An 18316-nucleotide genomic window follows, 5' to 3' on the forward strand; every position below is an offset into this window, starting at 1 on the left:
TGCGGAGGGTAGACGGAGCTCAGCTTGGGGTGGATGAGACGAGAAGAGGGGGAGAAAACGGATGGGAGGATAAATTAAAACATGGAACAGAGGACAAGTGGTCACGCAGACAGGGATGAAACTCTTCTGACTGACAAAGCAGAAATATTGTGCTGACAAGCACACAGACTGAGGAACTATCTGGTAAAGCAGCGGCTGAGAACAGCTGCACGGGCTGAGTGTCTTCCTTGGTCAAAGCAAAGTTGTGCTGATGTTGAAGAAACTTCAGGGTGTCAACACCACGGTCTGCCTGCAGATCTGTCATGGTGGCTGACATGATACACACAGTTTGATGTGTGTTTCTTCGTGTTACTGAAGGGAGGAACAAAAGTTTTTCCTGCCTGTTTATTGCCTAAACAGCATGCATATACGGGTAGGTCATTCTGTGCCAACTTTCCAAACCTTCCCTGTTCATGCCAAGTAAATAGAAGAGGTCATTTGACAGCAGTTAGTCCACAGGACTTTATAAAATCCTCAAGCTGTATCCTATAAATGACTTGAAATTCTTTCTAAGCCTCACTGATTACTTATTTATTGCTGCACTGGCTTGATAATTTTCTTCCTCTGAAAACAGTGACCAGAAAGTGTCTCGTGTTTTACAGTAATTAATCAAAAGAACTTGAATTATTTTATGGCTAAATCAAATTTTAATCCGTTTAGTCAAATTATAGCTCAATAATCTCTAAATAGTAAATTCCTTATCCAGTCAAAGACAAACAATCAGTGGAGGCTTAAAAAGAGCTGCAAAATAAACTATTTAAATTTACTCTGATGTCAGCAAGAGTTTTTGGATTTGTCAAAAAATAAATTTTACATGAGGATTTTTTTCATTAGTATCAGTATGATTGGTTGGATTTACATGTAATAAGCTATATATGATATATGTGTGTCTTTGGGATTAACAGCATCTATTTATTTGCAATCTTTGATAGTAAATAATACTTTTAGCTCATAGTATCTGCGTTAAATCTGATTTCTTTCTTTAATATAAACTGTTAGCATTGTTAAACACAAAATAACTTCATTGATATTCATATTAAGATGAAGCAGGTCCACCAGTGGTAAAGTGGACATGTTAAGATATTCCACCACGCAGATCTCCCTGAGCAAAGCTAACTTTAACTGGCAAGTTATGTGAATTACATAACAAAGTTGCACTCTGCAGAGGAGATGGGCATGAGGAGCGGTTTAAGAGGCTTATGAGAATACAACAATATATTCAATTACAAACTGTGCTGGTTCAGTGTTTCTAGCCTTCAGATGGGTCTGATTTGTCACAAACACACACAGGTTGACTCAGCATTCAAGACAAGGACTCAAACATTCTGAAACACGCATCGATGCAGACATCTGGAAAAGAGTTGTGTGTTCAGTAAGACGTTCGGATTTAAAATGAACCTTTGCAGGCGGTGAAACAGGTGAAGAGTAGGAACGAAAGGGAAATATTTGAGAGATGAAAGAATCAGCTGATCTGTCGGGGATTAGCTGCGGTGGGTTTTGCGGGATTAAAGCTGATGAAGTGTCCTGTGAGAGGGAATTATTGGGAATAATGGGATAACTGTTCCCTCACATGACGAGCCACTCCTTTAGTCTTCCTTGTTTTCCTTCCAGCCAGACTACTATTTTGTTGCAATGTGCATAACTGTGTGGATGTTTGTGTTTTTGCCGTTATGAGTGAGTGAACACCTCCTAAGGCAAAGGCAGACACCCACATCAGATCCTCCTGAAACATAGCCCTTTCTTTGCACTTTTCATTACATGATCATTGACAGTATGAGTCAGCTAATCTTTCCCAGCAATAAGATCCCCAGGAACTTTTCCCAATAACTAAACCAGCAGGAGCTGTAGGTGTCAAGTATGTGTGCGCGTTGACATTTGCATCTATGTTTCTAAGTTAACTGCCGGCAGGCAGAGCAAATTCCTGGCAGACGTCACACCAAAAGGAGACACAGATGCAATGAACAGCATGTTCTAGTGCAGGGTTGCTCAGTTTGGTCCTATGGGGGTCGCAGTCCTGCAGGTTTTCATTGTATACCTGCTCCGAAACACCTGCCACAAACTAATGAGTCATTCTGTAGAGCTTTATAGACTGAGATCTATTTCATTTGACTCAGGTGTGTTGGAACTGTGGCCCTCGTAGCAATGAATTAAGTAGCGCTACTATAGTGTGTGCAGTAGTCTGCTGCTGCAGAGTCCTGCAATCTCTGTGCGACACTGCCAGGACATCAATCAGATCCCAAAAGGAAAGATCAGCCTTTCAAAGGTGACCTCTATGCCTCCTAATGTAAGCATCCAATCAGTAAAAGAACAAATCTCACAGGTTTAAAGTCACACAACTCTCACTCTCGGCTTTCTTATTACCTACGTTTCCGTCTCTTTTGTTATTTTTCTTCCTCAGTACGCCTAGTTACTTAAGAACACCTTAATGGAAAAAAAATCAATTCTTCAAGAGAAATTGGAGTGGGAGGGTAAGCTGAAAAGTGAACAAAGGCAGTGTGGTTCTTGCAAGTGAAATTGAAGGGACTGTGTAGATATGCTTCTTTAAGAATAGCACCCTTAATGCAGGGGAACAGAGACAAAGAAAACATGACCGAGGTGGTTTTAAAAAAAAAAAAAATCCCTTTTCAACAAGGTTGCTGGCAATAAAACCGAAACAAATAAACCAAAAGACAAATATGAATCACTTGCTTGGGTTGTTGGACCACTCCAAGTAGAAACCTGTGCTGAGAGTCGGCGTTGTGACTGTGTGTGAAGGGAGTTAATTACATCAACGCAACACACTGCTCACCCACACACACTCCTCAAAGGTTTCCAGTGACATGCTCCCCTTAAATCAAAATGGTTAAAAGCAAATTAATACTCGATATAGAAGGTTAATGTTTCAACACTTGTCTCCATAGTAACGAGGAGAGAAAGTATTTGTAGGTTTTGAGGAGGCAGGTATGACTTCTGTCAGGAGAGGCTGACAATAATACTACGGCATCTTCTTCACAAGAAGATACATGTGAGACTACCATACTAGTGGGACAGTAGGGTGATAGTCATGCTGTGGATCAGTCGTCGCGGTAACAATGATGTGTGAGTGCCACACTGAGATGAAGACTGGGTGTTGGGGATCTGGTGGCGACAGCTTTCCGTGATCACTTAGGGCCGAAGGTGGATCCACGTCAACAACCTCGAGCGTTCTGGAGACAGCTTTACCTCATATTCTCTTCCGGGACACCTCCACGTCTTGGCACTCAACGGCCGACAGCGCTATGAGCATCTGGGCGGCGTAGTAGGTGGCCATGATGATGGCTCGGGAATGCGGCACAGGGAAGCAGAACTTGTTGACAGCAATGGTGAGGTCAGAGACCATGAAGAGCACAGCGCCCAGGCAGGCGGACAGCTTGGTCCAGGTCCACAGGTCGTTGGCAAGCTGCAAGCCTGCGATGGCCCTCCATCCCATGAAGCCAATCAGACCGATGTAAACAGCCACCAGGTAGGTGAAGGGGCCGGACAGGTAGGGGTAGAGCAGGAGGTAGCTCAGGGTGGACGCAGCAGTGATCACCAGGCCAGCACGAACATTTATGGGCTTCATCCCAAAGGCAGATGAGTACAGGATGTGAGTGATGGCAAACATCAGAAGGCCTGTTGGACATAATAAGTGGGATTTAAATGTTAATGCCATGCCAGTAAGCAGGGTTGTATCAGTCTAGATGCATAGAAACAGCTAAATTTATCTGCAAAGCTAAAGAAAAATAAAATTAAAAGGCATAAAGTTAAAGAGGAATCACTTATTTAATGTCTTTTATGCTTTCATAACTAAATAATAAACAAAAAATAAATAAATATTTGGATATCAGTCATGGTCACAACTGAGCAATACCTCTTTGTCAAATATGAAAGCTTGTAATCTTCCAGTTAAAAGCTTCTGGATTGTTATCTGAAAAGTCTACCCAGATTTTAGAGGACGTTGTAGTTGGGGGGGGGGGGGGGGGGGGGGGGGGGGGGGGGGTTGAACTGAAGACATGGCCACTGACTGTGCTTTCTGAAGCATGTCATGTCATGTTAGCTAACAGAATTTACTGGTGTTTAGTTGAATCCCGTCTTCTCTCCACCATTGCAGTGTCGTCAATGGCTGCAATAAGCCTAAATAATTGAGTTTAACACAGGATTGTGTGTAAGTAAGCCGTTTATCTCCAAGCATACTGTCAGGCAGCATGTATGTGTTTGCGTGTCATAATCTCTACAGCAGGTTGTGTCCCTCCTGTCATGCTACTTTATCTGTCCAACTTTACTTTCATACTTTAAAGGTGGAGTATGTAAGATTTTCAATGTTTTCTAAATAAATTAACTAATAAAATAACTACAATCATAATTAGATAGTTTTTTTTAAACATGTAAGTTCCAGCCTGTCCATATTTGATGCGTTATTAAATTACAAGTTTAATTAATGACAAATGACAAAAAGCACTTTTTTTTACTGGTAGGCAAACATTTAAGAAGGATCTTTGTCATTAATTAAACTTGTAATTTAATAACACATCAAATATGAACAGACTGGAACCTACATGTTTAAAAAATACTATCTTATTATGATTGTAGTTATTTTTTTAGTTAATTTATTTTGAAAATATCCAAAATATTACATACTCCACCTTTAAACGAATCAGTTAACAGAACTTGCCTCCACAAATGCATAAACTTCTCCGGTATTCAGATACGAAGCCACAAACGTCTGACACAGAATTTTACGGTGAAGATGGAAGAAAGTTTCCATGGGGGTGATATGTGTGCAGGTGTGGCTGAAGAGTGCTGAACCAAACGCTCCACAGAACTCTTCAGTCAGACAGAGTTTAGAATTGATTTTGAAAGGGTTTCATTGATCCACAAGACCTCAGACTGACCTGCGGTATTTCGGTTAGCACCATTTTTTTTCATCCTGTAACAAGCTAAACATTCAGCTACCTGAAGCCACTTCGCAGTTTTGTGGACAACATTTTTTTTTTTTCATGTTAATCTTTGACTTTGTGTCTTTAAGAGGAGCTGTTTGCTCCTTTAACTCCAGACAGGAATGTAAATGTCGACCAGGAAAGTTCAAACATACGCATGTTAGTGCATTTATAGTAAATCAAAGTATGAATTAATGTTTTCATCAAAACACCCAATGAAGTATAAAGCAGCTGATTTAATTTACTAAAAATGAAATCATAACTATGTTTATAACAGTTTTCCTCTGATATTTATAGATTTTGGTCAGTATTTCTGTTGGTTCTGTGATCCCAAACATGTGCATAACAAGCTGAAATATTATTCCAGAGTTCCTCTGAACACTCATCAGTGTTGCATGTCCTATCTGGAATACAGTCTGCAGGCCATAAGTGATGTGTTTAACAGGCTTTCTTCTCCTTGTTCTCCATTTTATTTTCCCTTTCGTCATTTCTTCGAACATATCAGGTTAAAATGAAACCTCATGATTCACCTTCCCTGCTCTTTCTTTAGACTCAGCTCTGCCTGGAGATAAGAATTCTAAATGACCAAAAGCAATGACGATGACAACTATATTCATAAAGCCACGATATGAGTCATTTAGAGTTGTTTAAAGGACAAAAATGACACATCCTGCTCTTAAAGTCACAAAGAGGATGAGAGTGAAGTTTTTCCTCACCATGGACAAAGTAGCCCTGCTCCTGCCAGATGAGAAAAGCATCACCCAGAGCTGAGAAGATGAGACCAGCCAAGATCTTACGTGCACTGGCATGAGCACCGAGAAAGCTGAAGCCATGAGCCAGTAAAAAGACCCACAGGCAGAAGATGGGCAGGCATTTGATAAGGGCGCTGAACCAGGACGGGCTCGAGGTGGGCAGCCACAGGACGAAGTATACACAGGTCGCCTTGAAGAACGGCACCAGTTTAGGACCTTCACTCTTAACCTGGAAGTAGATTTCACATGTAAATTAGCGGTTGAGTCATCACCAGCTGTGCTTGCATTATGTCCGTTTTTCTGTATCCTCAGAAGTCTGATGACATTGTCCTTCTGTTTTAAGTCAGATCTATGAAAGTCCACTGCCAGGTAAAAGTCTGGAGACACTTTCTCATTAACTCTAACGGGAAAATGTACCCAAATGTTTGAGCGGTACTGTGGATGAATCGGTGTGTTAAAACTGTCAGTGTGACAGTTGCGTGTGAGAGCGACAGCATCTTTACAGAATGAACGTCAGGAACAAATGGTTGAGTAACTGAATAACTGAAACAACCTTCAGGCTTGATTTGGGGAGTTATTAATGCATCACCACCAGACAAGCACAAAAAAACATTTTGCTGTGACTCCTTCTAACCTTTTCTTTTTTGGCACGCTTTTCCTAAATTTCTTGTTTCACTTCCTCAGTGTGAAGCTGATTCAGGCTAAAGTTTAAATTTCCTACAGTGATCCAAACATATCTCTTTCTGTCCAAACAGGCAGAAAGGCCAAGAGGGGTCAGAAAAACACACAAGGAGTCACCACCCAGCAAAAGCACTGGGAGTCATTCTCAAGCCAGCGAGTCTTTGGAAAGGAGAGTCCATTTTCACAAGAGTAGAGATCACTGGAGGAGAGGTGAGGAGGAACAAAGAGGAGGGGGAGGGGGTAAAAATGAGATGGAAGACATGAAAACACTGGTCAGCACGTGTTGATTTGATCTCCCAGATCTCCAGTGAGAATTCTGAATTCCTCTCCACACACACATGCACACACACGCTGCGTTAAGTAAAATGAGGCATGGGAAATCATCCCGATCACAACAGGGTAAATGATTGCAGTGCAGGAAAAGAAGCACGAGAGGTTTCAGGCATGAAAGACAATGAGCAAGATGGACATATCAACATTCGGATGACAGCTGGATTTAAGAGCGGAAGAGCAGGGGAGGCCAGACGGTGAGAGACAGAATGAGGGGTTACTCTAGGTCACCCAGTTCACCCTCCCAGAGGAGAAAAGTCAAGTTCTCGATTGCACAACTACTCAGCGGGGGAAAAAAAAGGTACCAAATTACAGTACATGATGAAATACAGTATTTAAGCGACCTCATTCCTGCCCTTGCTTACCAGCAAGAAAACAACAATAATCTGACACACAGGTTACCACTCAGGTTTAGGTTCAGACTAAATAAAGGAAGAAAAGGAATTATTGCTGTAGTTGGCTTTTATGAAGCCATAATGATGCTGATCAGTTCGTTCACATGTTACCTGAGGAGTCCAACTAATGCATGTCTCAGCGTTTGTCTGGTAAAGTCACCATGTAATCAGCTTTGCAAGATTCTACAGCAGAAATAAAAGGAGAAAACACATCTGGCTGCAGTTTCTCTATAAGACTGAGCTGTGACTGTAAAGCACAAAAAGCTCCAAATGACTTTGGATTGGCTGCACCATCACTCAGACTGTCACCTACTGGTTTGACAGATGTTCAAAGTAAAAACTTAGACATTTAATTTTCATTTTTATTCAACTAAACCTAAAACATATAATTCCAGGTAATTTAGAGATCATTTTCAACAATTTGGACAACATATAATATGTATTTGTTGTTCTAGTCGACTTATAAAAGCCTAAAGTATGTAGCAAGATAACTTAGTAATTCCAAGTATTTTATGACTTTATTTGATAAACTAATCTCAAACACTTTCTGACGTTTCTGCTAACAATACTATCAAACTCTTGAAGAGTAGTATGATATGAATTTTATGCTGAGGAAGGTGAATTATAGGAACTAGTGTCATCTTATTCTCTCCATCGCTGACTTTGTCACACAGTGCACGGCGAGGGCCTATCTGTCATCATGAGGCCACATCGATACCAATGAGAATAGACAACACTGGCTGCACTTTCAGACTTTCCATAATCACAAATATGTTTATCAAGTCTCTAACGGCTCCTCAAGCAAAGGACATGAGAACAAGGCATATTTACACTGCACTCAGAGGATTCAAGCATGGCTCCAAGTAGCTTTACTGCACAGATAAGGTCTGTCTATCATTTGATAGTGGTCATTGAAAATGTTTGGACTGATAGATAAGGAGAGTTTTACCTTTTTTTTTTTTTTTTTTAAAAAGGCCACTTGTTGGTGGTTTGAAGAGTGAATACAGAAGCGAGGAAGTAACATTGGGGGGGGGGGGGGGGGGGGGGGGGGGTAACAGCTTCCCATAACCTTTAAGCTTACTCAAGTTATGTCTCTTGGCTCAGACATAAGGCTTTTAAAATGAAGTGTTCTTATAAATGGCTTAGACTTTCATCCAAGTTATAAGGTCCCTGCCAATGTAGCTGGAAAAAGCAGGTACATGCAGTGGATGGATGGATTCATTCTGCTCAGAGACTGGATTTGGTTACACAGCATGGTAAAGTCTCATTTGTGTTCCACTCCATTCCCATTTACTGAGGCGTCACTTTGTCTGCAGGGACACAGTGGGGACAAGGACATTAGTGATGGCTGTTAGTCTTATGTGACAGTCGGTTTCCACCTGTGCACAAAACAACAAAAGACATGCGGCTTCACCGGAGAGGGACGAAATAAGAAATTTGTTATCATTTACCTTTTTTTACAGATCAAATTATGAATCAAAGTTGTTTGCACAAGTGCTCTATTGTGTACAGGTGACTGGCTGTAAACACCTGCCTCTGTTTCCTGTTAAACAATAATACAGTTAATTATTGACCGTATTACAAACAGGCAATTTGATATTTTGCTGGCATGAACAACAAAAAGGTACAATTTTTAACAGAAAAGCCATGCAGTTTACAAGCAGATGAAAAATAATATGACTCAATAGAGGTTTTTCATTTGTTTGTGTATCTTTATAAGCAGTCAAGCTGTCAGCAACTTCATTAAAACGACTCAGCCCGGAGCAACAGTCCAGGAAGAAACAGGCAGCTGTTAGCTGCAAACATAAACCAGCTGCACTGAATAAAATCCATTCAGGACGACACCTCTTCAACCACTCTGGCTCATGTAGAACTCACCGTGTCTGAAACATGATATACGGAAATATTTAAAGACCTTTAGATTCCTGTGTGCTCAGCTTTGTAGAGGGAAACTGTAACACAAGTATGGTCTTGGCAGGATCAGCTGATATTTTAGTCATATGACAATGTTATTTCTATGTAGCATCACAAAACCTTTTTCTCCCATCCATCTTAAAACTGCTTTAATGACCTGAGGTCATTTGCAGACAGACAATGCAATGTAGCACAGTAAAACATCATTTTTCCATTTCACAAAAGCCAAGAGCAACATGAAACAAAGTGGAAAATATTTAATAAATGTATTGAGGGACAATAGAGTGGATTTATAATAATGAACAAAACCAAAAAAAGGCTAAGTCAGCCAGTGGAAGGATATTTTTAGACTCAATGCAAGATTCTACATTATCTGCGAAGAACTTTTTGCTCTCTGCAGATATGAGCACAACAGTTGCTTCGCCAGATGGCAGCCATCATCAAATCCTAGTTTAGATTTAGAAATATAAGCACAGCCCTACATTTAGAAGCTTACGTACAGTATATACCATAAATGAGTTCCAACAGCTTTCAGTTCAGTCATTATCATGCTTCATCTTACATTCTACCTCTAGAAAGAGATCTGTAGTAAAAGCAGTGGTGTAGTCCAGGGTACACAGAGTATACCTACTTCTTTTTCAGTCAGAATTGAGTAAACACACTTCTAAACGCACTGTGATATATATATATATACATATACATATACACATATATACATACATATATATATATATATATATATATATATATATATATATATATATATATATATATATATATATATATATATATATATATATATATATATATATATATATGTATATGTATGTATGTATCCAGATATACTGATGGATTTATGTAGAGTAGTCCTACATATCACTGTTCCTGAAACTGCAGTTTCTGGGCTACTTTTAGTCAGGTTTTTTTTTGTTTTGTTTTGTTTAGTTTTTATTCAAGGGCAAAAAAGTCATATATGAGTATACCCACTTCTTGAGGGATCACTACACCACTGAGTAAAAGCAAATGTGCAACCTGCTGATATCTATTCTGAATCATCACGGTAAATGGGATATTCTCAGGTTGACCACAAAGCACAAGTTATTGCATAGTTGCTTTTTTATATCTTGAAGTGACACTTAAGGGAAATAACGTGCTTTTATAGCAGCCTCTTCATCTCTTTCCACTGCAGCCCCAGCATCCTGGTTTAATATTAGCCAGGCAAAGCCAAGACCTGCACAGCATCTTTATCACCAAGCCAACTGGTCTGTATGGCAAGCATTCCTCCACACAGGCTGCTCTCAGAGACACCAGAGTTTATTACAGGCTAAGTTACACCACACGTTCTTCAAGGCCCCTGCAAATGGGATAACATTTCATACAGGCTATTTTAAAGAAAGGAGATGCTAGGGTCCTTTCAATTATTCATGCAAGCGGTTTTTGTCAAAAACAGAAAATCCCTTCTTGGATTGATTATGGAGCTGATGCACAAGCCAAGCAACAGTCTATATAAAGCTCAGCTATAGCAAGGAGATGAAAGCCAGAGTCGAGCACAGCTGGGCGCATGCGTTACCGGAGGGTTCGGGAAAGGGGAAAAAAGACAAAAAAGGTCGTCACATGATAGGCTTTCTCGTTGTTTAGGTTGCATTCAGAAATCTGTAGAAGGGTCTGTCTGGACGCGAAGAACCGAGGAAGAAGAGCTGAAGTATCGCTGCTACGAGGACAAGGAAATTTGTTCTCGGAGTTTAAAGAGGAAAAGTTCCTTGTTCTGTGTCTACAGCCTGCACGCCTGCAAACTATTAGATCTATACTATAGTAGATGTTGAGGGCAGCTGGTTCAGCATTTTTATTGTTTTTATTTAGCAGCATATGCTGAGACCCCAATGGCAAAGTAAGACAAGCATGTCAACGAACATCAAGGATGAATCATTGCAGGCAGTCGTTTTAGGCGTGTATTTCCAGAAACGTATGAAAGATCTTATCCTCGGAAGTGTCGTTAACATGAAACTAGCTTAACAAGCGCTGTTGTTTTTAAATATTCCAGCTTGTTTCAAACACCGGTTTGAAGCGGATACTCACCACTGTTACCGGAGACACCATTTCTCAATTGGTGCTGACCGTGTCGGTGTGAAAGAAGATTAAATCTATATTCGTGTGAATCCTCTTGTTTGTGTTTTACTGACAGAGGGATGCCGATTGTTTTTGTCCTCGATCCGGTAGGCGGGCCAATGCTAGGTGGGCGGTGACAGCTAACGTAGCGTAGGCATGCCTTCAGGTTTACCCAATAGGAGGGGAGCATCTGCAAAAGAGGGCGGAACAAATGGGAAGATGCTCCCCCTGGTAGGAGGAGTCAGTGAGCTGTTTATATATCGAAGCAGATGGCTTTTATTTACAATTTTTTTAAATGAAGCTTTTAAGCATGAGGGGTCGAGCTCATTGTGTGTTGTGCAAGGCAATCCAATGAGGATGAGTTATATCGGATCAGGAATTAGATTTTTAAATACAAAGCCGAACATCTACCAAAATGTTGCTTCGATTAAAATCGATTGCACGTGAGCTGTTTGTGGATTTCCCATCCCAGTGCCATTGCACTCTGTCCGTGGCTTTCTTTTCTTTCGTCCCCTCCCATCCAATAACCCTTGAGCGGTAGTGTAAGCTTACGTTTAGTATCTTTCTGTATAGCCTGTATATTTCTGTAAATATAATAATAATAATAATAACAATAATAATAATAATATAATGCAAATCACGAGTATACAGTGCAAATGTGAATTTACTACAGGCTAATGTAATCTTATACTTGAGCAAACATTAAAAAAAAAAAAAAAAAAAAAAAAAAAAAAAACGCAGCCCTATACAGAAAATAAAACAAATAAATGAAAAAGATCTTACTTAAAAGTGCAGCAGCTATCGAATTAATGGGGTCTTTCCCTTTTGCCTTACATATTGTTCAATGTTTGTAGATGACTAGATTACTATTACTAGTACTGATACAGAATTGGATAAATAGTATGCTGATGCCATTGGACTGGTTATAAAACCGTTATATAAATGGTACAGATTAATGTGGGGGGGAAACAATAACTTAGTGATTCTTCGTAGAATAAAATGTTTTCTCATTTTTATGTGTTGATTCTATGGTTTAGGACTTCTGACATCATATATGTAGAAAAACCATCATATCTATAGCTCAAAAGTCACAAGATTTAATGTAACACATTTTTATCTATAAGAAATAAAAAGCACACACAAATAATTAGATTAAACTTTGTGCCAATGTATAAGTTAAGTACAGGTAAATTATTTGGAAGCATTAAGTAGAATAAAATGTAAATACTCGCATAAAGCTGACACAACCGAGATATGTATCATAAAACAACGTTAATATGTCCACGTAAGTTTTTAGTTTAGTGGTGTGGGCCAACAATAATTATGTGCTAAAACATGCTGGATATTTACTAGAAGGATAACTGTGTTCTATTGCAAATTTCATATACTACAGAAAATGCATCATAGGCGTAATTGTTTTGAACTATCTTACATTTGGAAATGGCTTTGAGTGGTGACAGATTACATTTCTAGAGTATTCTACATAACCAAAAACCAGCGACATCGTGTGGCGTGAAATTGACCAATTTTATTGCGTGCTTGCGTCAGGAAATCAGGTGGCAATGTGTCACGTGTAAAACCAGGAAAATCTTTAATATTGGAATGGGTTCAATTTTCAATACAAGCTGGACATGTTGTTTTAGAAAATGGGAAATTCATTTCTTCATATGTTAGTTCAAAAATAGCAATTGTCTTATTGTAACCTTTACGCAGTCTTCTGTCTTTCAAAATACACCCTACTTCCCCCCCCCCCCCCCAAGAACGAGTATTAGCAAACCGGAAGTACGTAGAGGGGAAACATTTCACTTCGGTACATTCCTCTTTGGACCTTTAATTTTTCGTTCTTTTAAAGTGCTTGTCTTTCTCAGCACCCGGCGTTAATAATGGCTGATTTTTGCGGTATTTTCATGACGTAGCATTAAATCGTGCGTATTTTGATGGCTGTAGCCTTGATTTCACGTGTTATTAATGGAAAAGGCAAGTTAGCCTTGCCTCAGTAAGCTGACGTTAACAGTTGTGAACGTAAAGCTAGCTAACTGCTAGCACATGCTACCTTAAAGTAACGAAGAAAAGTAGCATTAGATGTTAAGAGTACAGTTTTTCTCTCCGTGGACTTTATTCGATAAAAAGCTATTTTAAGTTGTCAGGCTAAGTGGATTTTGATCAACCCTTAAAAGCGAAGCGATCATTTAATTTCAGTCGCCCTGTCTTAGTTTGGCTTGGTTTGCTTCAAATAGACAGCTTTCATCAACTGCTGCCACAATGATGGATTTTGACAATATCTTGGACATTGCCTCTCAAAACCAGGGTCACAGCAATGTACAGGTAAGACAGAGACTGCAACCTACACTCATTTTATTCTTGCTTATCTGGGGATTTGGGGCCACGTTGCCCCTCCAGAAGACCATCTGTCTGTCAGGTGCCTGATAATGTGGCTAAACTTGTATCCTCGTCGTGACCCAGCATGCTTGGATGTGAAGACATGATCAAATGTGTCTGATTTAATAGGCCCTCTGATTAATAATCTTGTGGTCACCATATCTCATAGATCTCAATGCCAAATGACTGTGGACTTTCTTCCATATTGAGCAACTAAACTTTAATGTATTTGTTCTTTTTTGAGCAGAGGAGGTACAGTTTACAAGCCGGACCACCCAAAAAGGACCCAAAGTCTAAAGGTGTAAATCCTAATGCGGTCCAGGCACTCCTGAAGAAGCAATACATGGACAGCAAAAAGAAAGGTATTGATGAAGTTTTGTAAAGGTTTATGTAACCAAAAAACACACATTTGTCATAATTTAAGTTGTTTAATATGTTTTTTTTTCTTCTTTTTTTTAGAAATACAAATGAAGAAAAAGAAGGAGGCACTTTTAGCTAAGAGGGTTGAGTTAAAGTCGGACCGTAAAGCACGAGCCATGGCTTCCAGAACGAAGGACAATTTCAAGGGCTACAATGGCATCCCAGTGGTCGATGTTCCTAAAAAGAGGGGCCAAAAGTCAGATATGCAGCAAAGTAGTTTAAAAGATGCTGAAAGATTTAGCTATAATTCGTATGACCCACTAGATGATGAAGATAATTATGAGTATGAGCAGACAGATTCGGAGCCAGAGCAGGAGCCAGAGCCTTCTAGACCAGGTAGAACCACAGGTGCTGGTGGAAGTGATAGTGGTAGCAGATTACCTTCTAAAAAACCCAGTGGGCCACCTAAATCTGCTCCGTCACCTCTGAACTTTGCAGACTTATTAAAGTTAGCAGAGAAGAAGCAGTTTGAGCCAGTTGAGCTAAAGCCCAAGGTGGTGAAAAATGAAGAACGGCTGCGCACAGCTGACGAGATCCGAGAACTGGAGATGGAGCGTAAGGCTAAGAAAATGGACAAAAATAGAGATTTCAAGACGGCTAAAGAAAGAGACAGCAAGCCTCAGTCTAGCTCAAGTTTGATTAGAAAAAGTGCCCCGGAGAAGGAACAGAAGCAGTGCAGACCACAAAAAAACTCTATAGAAAAGGCCAGTGGGTCAGGCAAAAAGTTGCTCTCAACGCTAACTAGTGATAGAAGCTTCTCTGCTTCCAAGTCCTCTGCTAGTGAGAGAGAAAGGGATAAAATAAGGGCAATGCACAGTAATAGAGAAAGTTCCAATATGAGCTTGTCAAACGCATCGTGTGCCGTCAATAATAAAATCCCCTCAAAAGCCACATCATCTCAGGTTTCAGCCAAACAAGTGGGGCCCAGGCCCTCGTCTAGCCACAAATCCAGTGCCTCAAGTGACCTTAGCTTCAGAAAAGAAAGTTCATCATCACTTCAAAAAGGAACTTTGGGTTATCCAGGGAACAGACCTTCTAGTAGCCAAAAGTCTCAACATGGAAGCTCTCAACAGACCAGGCCCAGTCAGGGTAGCTCCTTAAAGCAAGGACCTGCAATTGGAGGTATGAAGTCTAGTAAAGGAGAACCACCAAGGCCGGGATTTAATTCTACAGTAAAATCAAGTGGGAATTCAGCTATGAGACCTCTGTCAGGTGGTCCTCCTAAAGCAGGGAACCAGCCTCAGGGAAGGCCTCAAGGCATGCCCCAGAAAAGACCTGGTAATATGCCACAGGCCAGACCGAGTGGGAGTAGCCCACAGGGTTACCCTGGAGGTGGTGGATCCCGACCTCCAGGAGCTGGACCAGGTAGACCTGGTAGTGGAGGAATGGTGCCTGGACGACCAGCTGGCAGCTTGGGCTCAGGACCTGGCAGACCCAAATGCACCGTGGTATCCGAGACTATCTCATCCAAGAATGTTGGCGGGCCTAGACCGGGAGTCCCCCTTCGGCCAGGCATGCAACAGAGACCCGGGATGGGGCCCAGACCAGGAATGCCCCCCAGACCTATGATGAACAGACCACCAGGTAGGAACCAGAGACAGGATGATGATATTGCCATGATCTGGATTAGTCAATAATGCACTATTAATACAGTTGCTGAGCATTTTAACACAAATAACGTGTCAACAGTAGTAAAGGTAATACCACTGAACAAGTACAGAATGAAAACATGTTTTTCTTATTTTCTATCTGTATTTTCTGTTCTTTTTCCTAAGAAGAGCAGCATTAAAGCATATTTCTGGCTTACTTTTTTCTCAGTTATGATGTCTGGTATTAATTGTTTGCCATCAAAATTAAAATGGCAACTTTTTATTGGAGGCTGAATATTGACTTGTTCCTTTCAGTATTCTCTTAGCACAACTCTGTATGATGTGCTTTGGATTTGAACATCTAATGAAATCAGAAGGTGCAGAAATACTTGCAACATGTGTGCAGAGATGTCATGTTGGCGTGTTTTTCGACAAATAAGACTAAGAACTACACTACAACTATGACTAAGAATTACAAAAAAAAAAGCTGTAACGCTGATATATTTGCAAGATATTTTGCAAACTACGTGAAGCAACAATCAGTTTTTTTAAGAGCGAGCACTTGTTTGTCACACTGAACCAAATGTGTCAGCAAAGCTCGGACAGCCTTTGTCATTATTGCTGGGTCACAGAGCAGCAGTCTTTTTCTCTTAACAAAGATGGATAAAACATTTCAATGTCATCAACCTTGTGGTCTGAAATTAACTTTTGCCTCCTGGAATTCAGAACAGAGATCTGCAGTTGCATCGTTATTCCTCTGGCAAGACTTTGTGATGTGTTGATATCAAAAAGTTTTTATTAAAATGGCAAAATCTTTTGTTTTCTAGGAACAATGTTACCGCCCATCACATCTGCGTACAAGAGGAAATATGAGGATGAGGAGGATGAGTACGACTCGGAAATGGATGATTTTATCGACAACGGAGGTGATGAGCAAGAGGAAATTTCCAGACACATTAAGGAAATCTTTGGTTATGACCGAAACAAGTAAGTGTTGTTCTCAATCTAATCTGCTTTAAGGAGCCAGTCATTTCTCAGATTTGTAAATCAAACTGTATCAAATAATGCTTTTTATTAATTTACTCAGATACAAAGATGAGAGCGACTATGCACTTAAGTTTATGGAGAGCAGCTGGAAAGATATGCAAAAGGAGGAGTCCAGGAGGTAATGAGATGAAAATAAATCCCTTAATTTATTTACTTGTTGTTTCCAGAGCTGTATTTTATATTTATCTTTGAATCTGTATTCTTGTCTTCTGCTCTGTTAGCTTGAGATTGGCTGTACAGGAGGATCTGGAGGAGGAGAGACGAGAACAAGAGGAACTGAAAAGGAAAGACGACAAGAGACGAAAGCATTAACTGAAGCTTCATTCCTGTTGCAAATAAAGTGGTTTGCTTTAGATGAAAGACAGGACTTTGAGTCTGCCATCTTAACACATAAACCTCAGTCACACTGCATACTGGCGAAGGTGTTTCCACCACAACCAATGTTGGGATTTTTATTTTACCCTGTGTTTGGACAGCGAGTGGTAATAGTAGTAAAAGGCTAAATGAAAAGGACTAAACACACACACATATCTCTTTCAGGCTTTAGAAAATAGAACATTTACATGTTTTTCCCTGTTATTTATTTTCCACGTTGAGTGCTGGGTTTACAGCAGTCCCAGTAAAGAGCAGAGCTGTGTAAATATGGGTGTGTGATAGTGTGATTTTTTTATTTATAGTTTGTCTTTGCCTAACACAATGTCTGGTGTTGATAATTGCTATTTTTGAACAAAAAATGCATATTTTTCAAGCAAATAGATTGTATAGTCAGATAAATATGCAGAAAAGGCTACCACGTAATATGTTGTGTTTACTCTTATAATATATAACAAAAAATCATGACATAAATAATTTTATTTAATTTGTTGTCTTTTATTATTACACTCTTGTCATACTGGAACTTTTTACTGTGAAAGCATGAAATGTTTGGAATGAATTATGAAATGAAAAATACTTTATAATTCCCAAAGGAAAATTCAATATTGTTGTATATAATTAATTTGAGGAGGTCTTGTTCTGGAGGCTGATGGCTGCGGGCAGGAATGATCTTCTGCATCTTTCAGTCTTACATCAGACCTGAAGAAGCCTCTCACCGAACACACTTTGTTGTTTCATCACTGTGTTGTGGAGAGGGTGTGAATAATCCTCCATCATCTTCATCAGCTTGTGCAGCATTCTTCTTTAGACAAGCGGCTCCAGAGTTACTCCAAGCACAGAACCAGCTTTCTTGAACAGTTGATTCTTTTCAAGTCTCTGGTTCTGATGCTACTACCCCAGCAGATGGCTGCAAAGCTGACTGCACTCTCCACAACAAACTTATAGAAGATATGCAACATCTTTGTGCAGATGTTAAATGATCTCAGCTTCCTTAAGAAGTACAGTCTGCTCTGACCTTTCTTGTAGATGTAGTCAGTGTTGCATTCCCAGTCCAGTTTGTTGTCCAGCTGAACTCCAAGATACTTGTATTCCCCCACCACCTCCACCTCCTCTCCCAGGATGGAAACAGTGCTTTGTTTATTCTTGTTCCTCCTGAAGTCAACAATCATCTCTTTTGTTTTGCTGGTATTTAATATGAGATGATTGTCACCGCACTATTTAACAAACTGACTGACCAGTTCTCTGTACTTTGCTTCTTGTCCATCACCGATACACCCCACAACTGCAGAGTCATCAGAGTATTTCTGCAGATGACAGGACTCGAGAGTTGTACTGGAAGTCTTAGGTGTACAGAG

General features: G+C 40.1%; 2 protein-coding genes across 2 annotated transcripts; one reads left to right on the forward strand and one right to left on the reverse strand.

Moving 5' to 3' along the window:
- Window positions 1–3241: 3241 nt before the first annotated feature.
- On the reverse strand, window positions 3242–11245 carry tmem86a (transmembrane protein 86A; the record flags this gene model as incomplete). The annotated part of the gene is made up of 3 exons (XM_079259391.1): window positions 11122–11245; window positions 5690–5954; window positions 3242–3669 (listed from the first exon to the last, which is right to left on the reverse strand). The coding sequence occupies exons 1-3, from the start codon at window positions 11140–11142 to the stop codon at window positions 3242–3244; spliced, it is 714 nt and encodes a 237-aa protein (XP_079115517.1). The 5' UTR covers window positions 11143–11245.
- Window positions 11246–12978: 1733 nt separating this feature from the next.
- On the forward strand, window positions 12979–17372 carry spty2d1 (SPT2 chromatin protein domain containing 1). Its single transcript, XM_079250604.1, has 6 exons — window positions 12979–13476; window positions 13778–13892; window positions 13990–15534; window positions 16367–16526; window positions 16627–16704; window positions 16808–17372. The coding sequence occupies exons 1-6, from the start codon at window positions 13414–13416 to the stop codon at window positions 16896–16898; spliced, it is 2052 nt and encodes a 683-aa protein (XP_079106730.1). The 5' UTR covers window positions 12979–13413; the 3' UTR covers window positions 16899–17372.
- Window positions 17373–18316: the final 944 nt, after the last annotated feature.

The sequence above is a fragment of the Telmatherina bonti genome, assembly GCF_933228915.1.
Source record: "Telmatherina bonti genome assembly, chromosome: 2".
In the NCBI taxonomy this organism is placed as follows: domain Eukaryota; kingdom Metazoa; phylum Chordata; class Actinopteri; order Atheriniformes; family Telmatherinidae; genus Telmatherina; species Telmatherina bonti.

Coding starts and splice junctions, on each gene's coding strand:
- spty2d1 (XM_079250604.1), top strand. CDS start 13,414: ATGATGGATTTTGACAATATCTTGGACATTGCCTCTCAAAACCAGGGT. Junction 13,893..13,989: donor CATGGACAGCAAAAAGAAAG/GTATTGATGAAG, acceptor TCTTTTTTTTAG/AAATACAAATGAAGAAAAAG. Junction 15,535..16,366: donor TATGATGAACAGACCACCAG/GTAGGAACCAGA, acceptor TTTGTTTTCTAG/GAACAATGTTACCGCCCATC.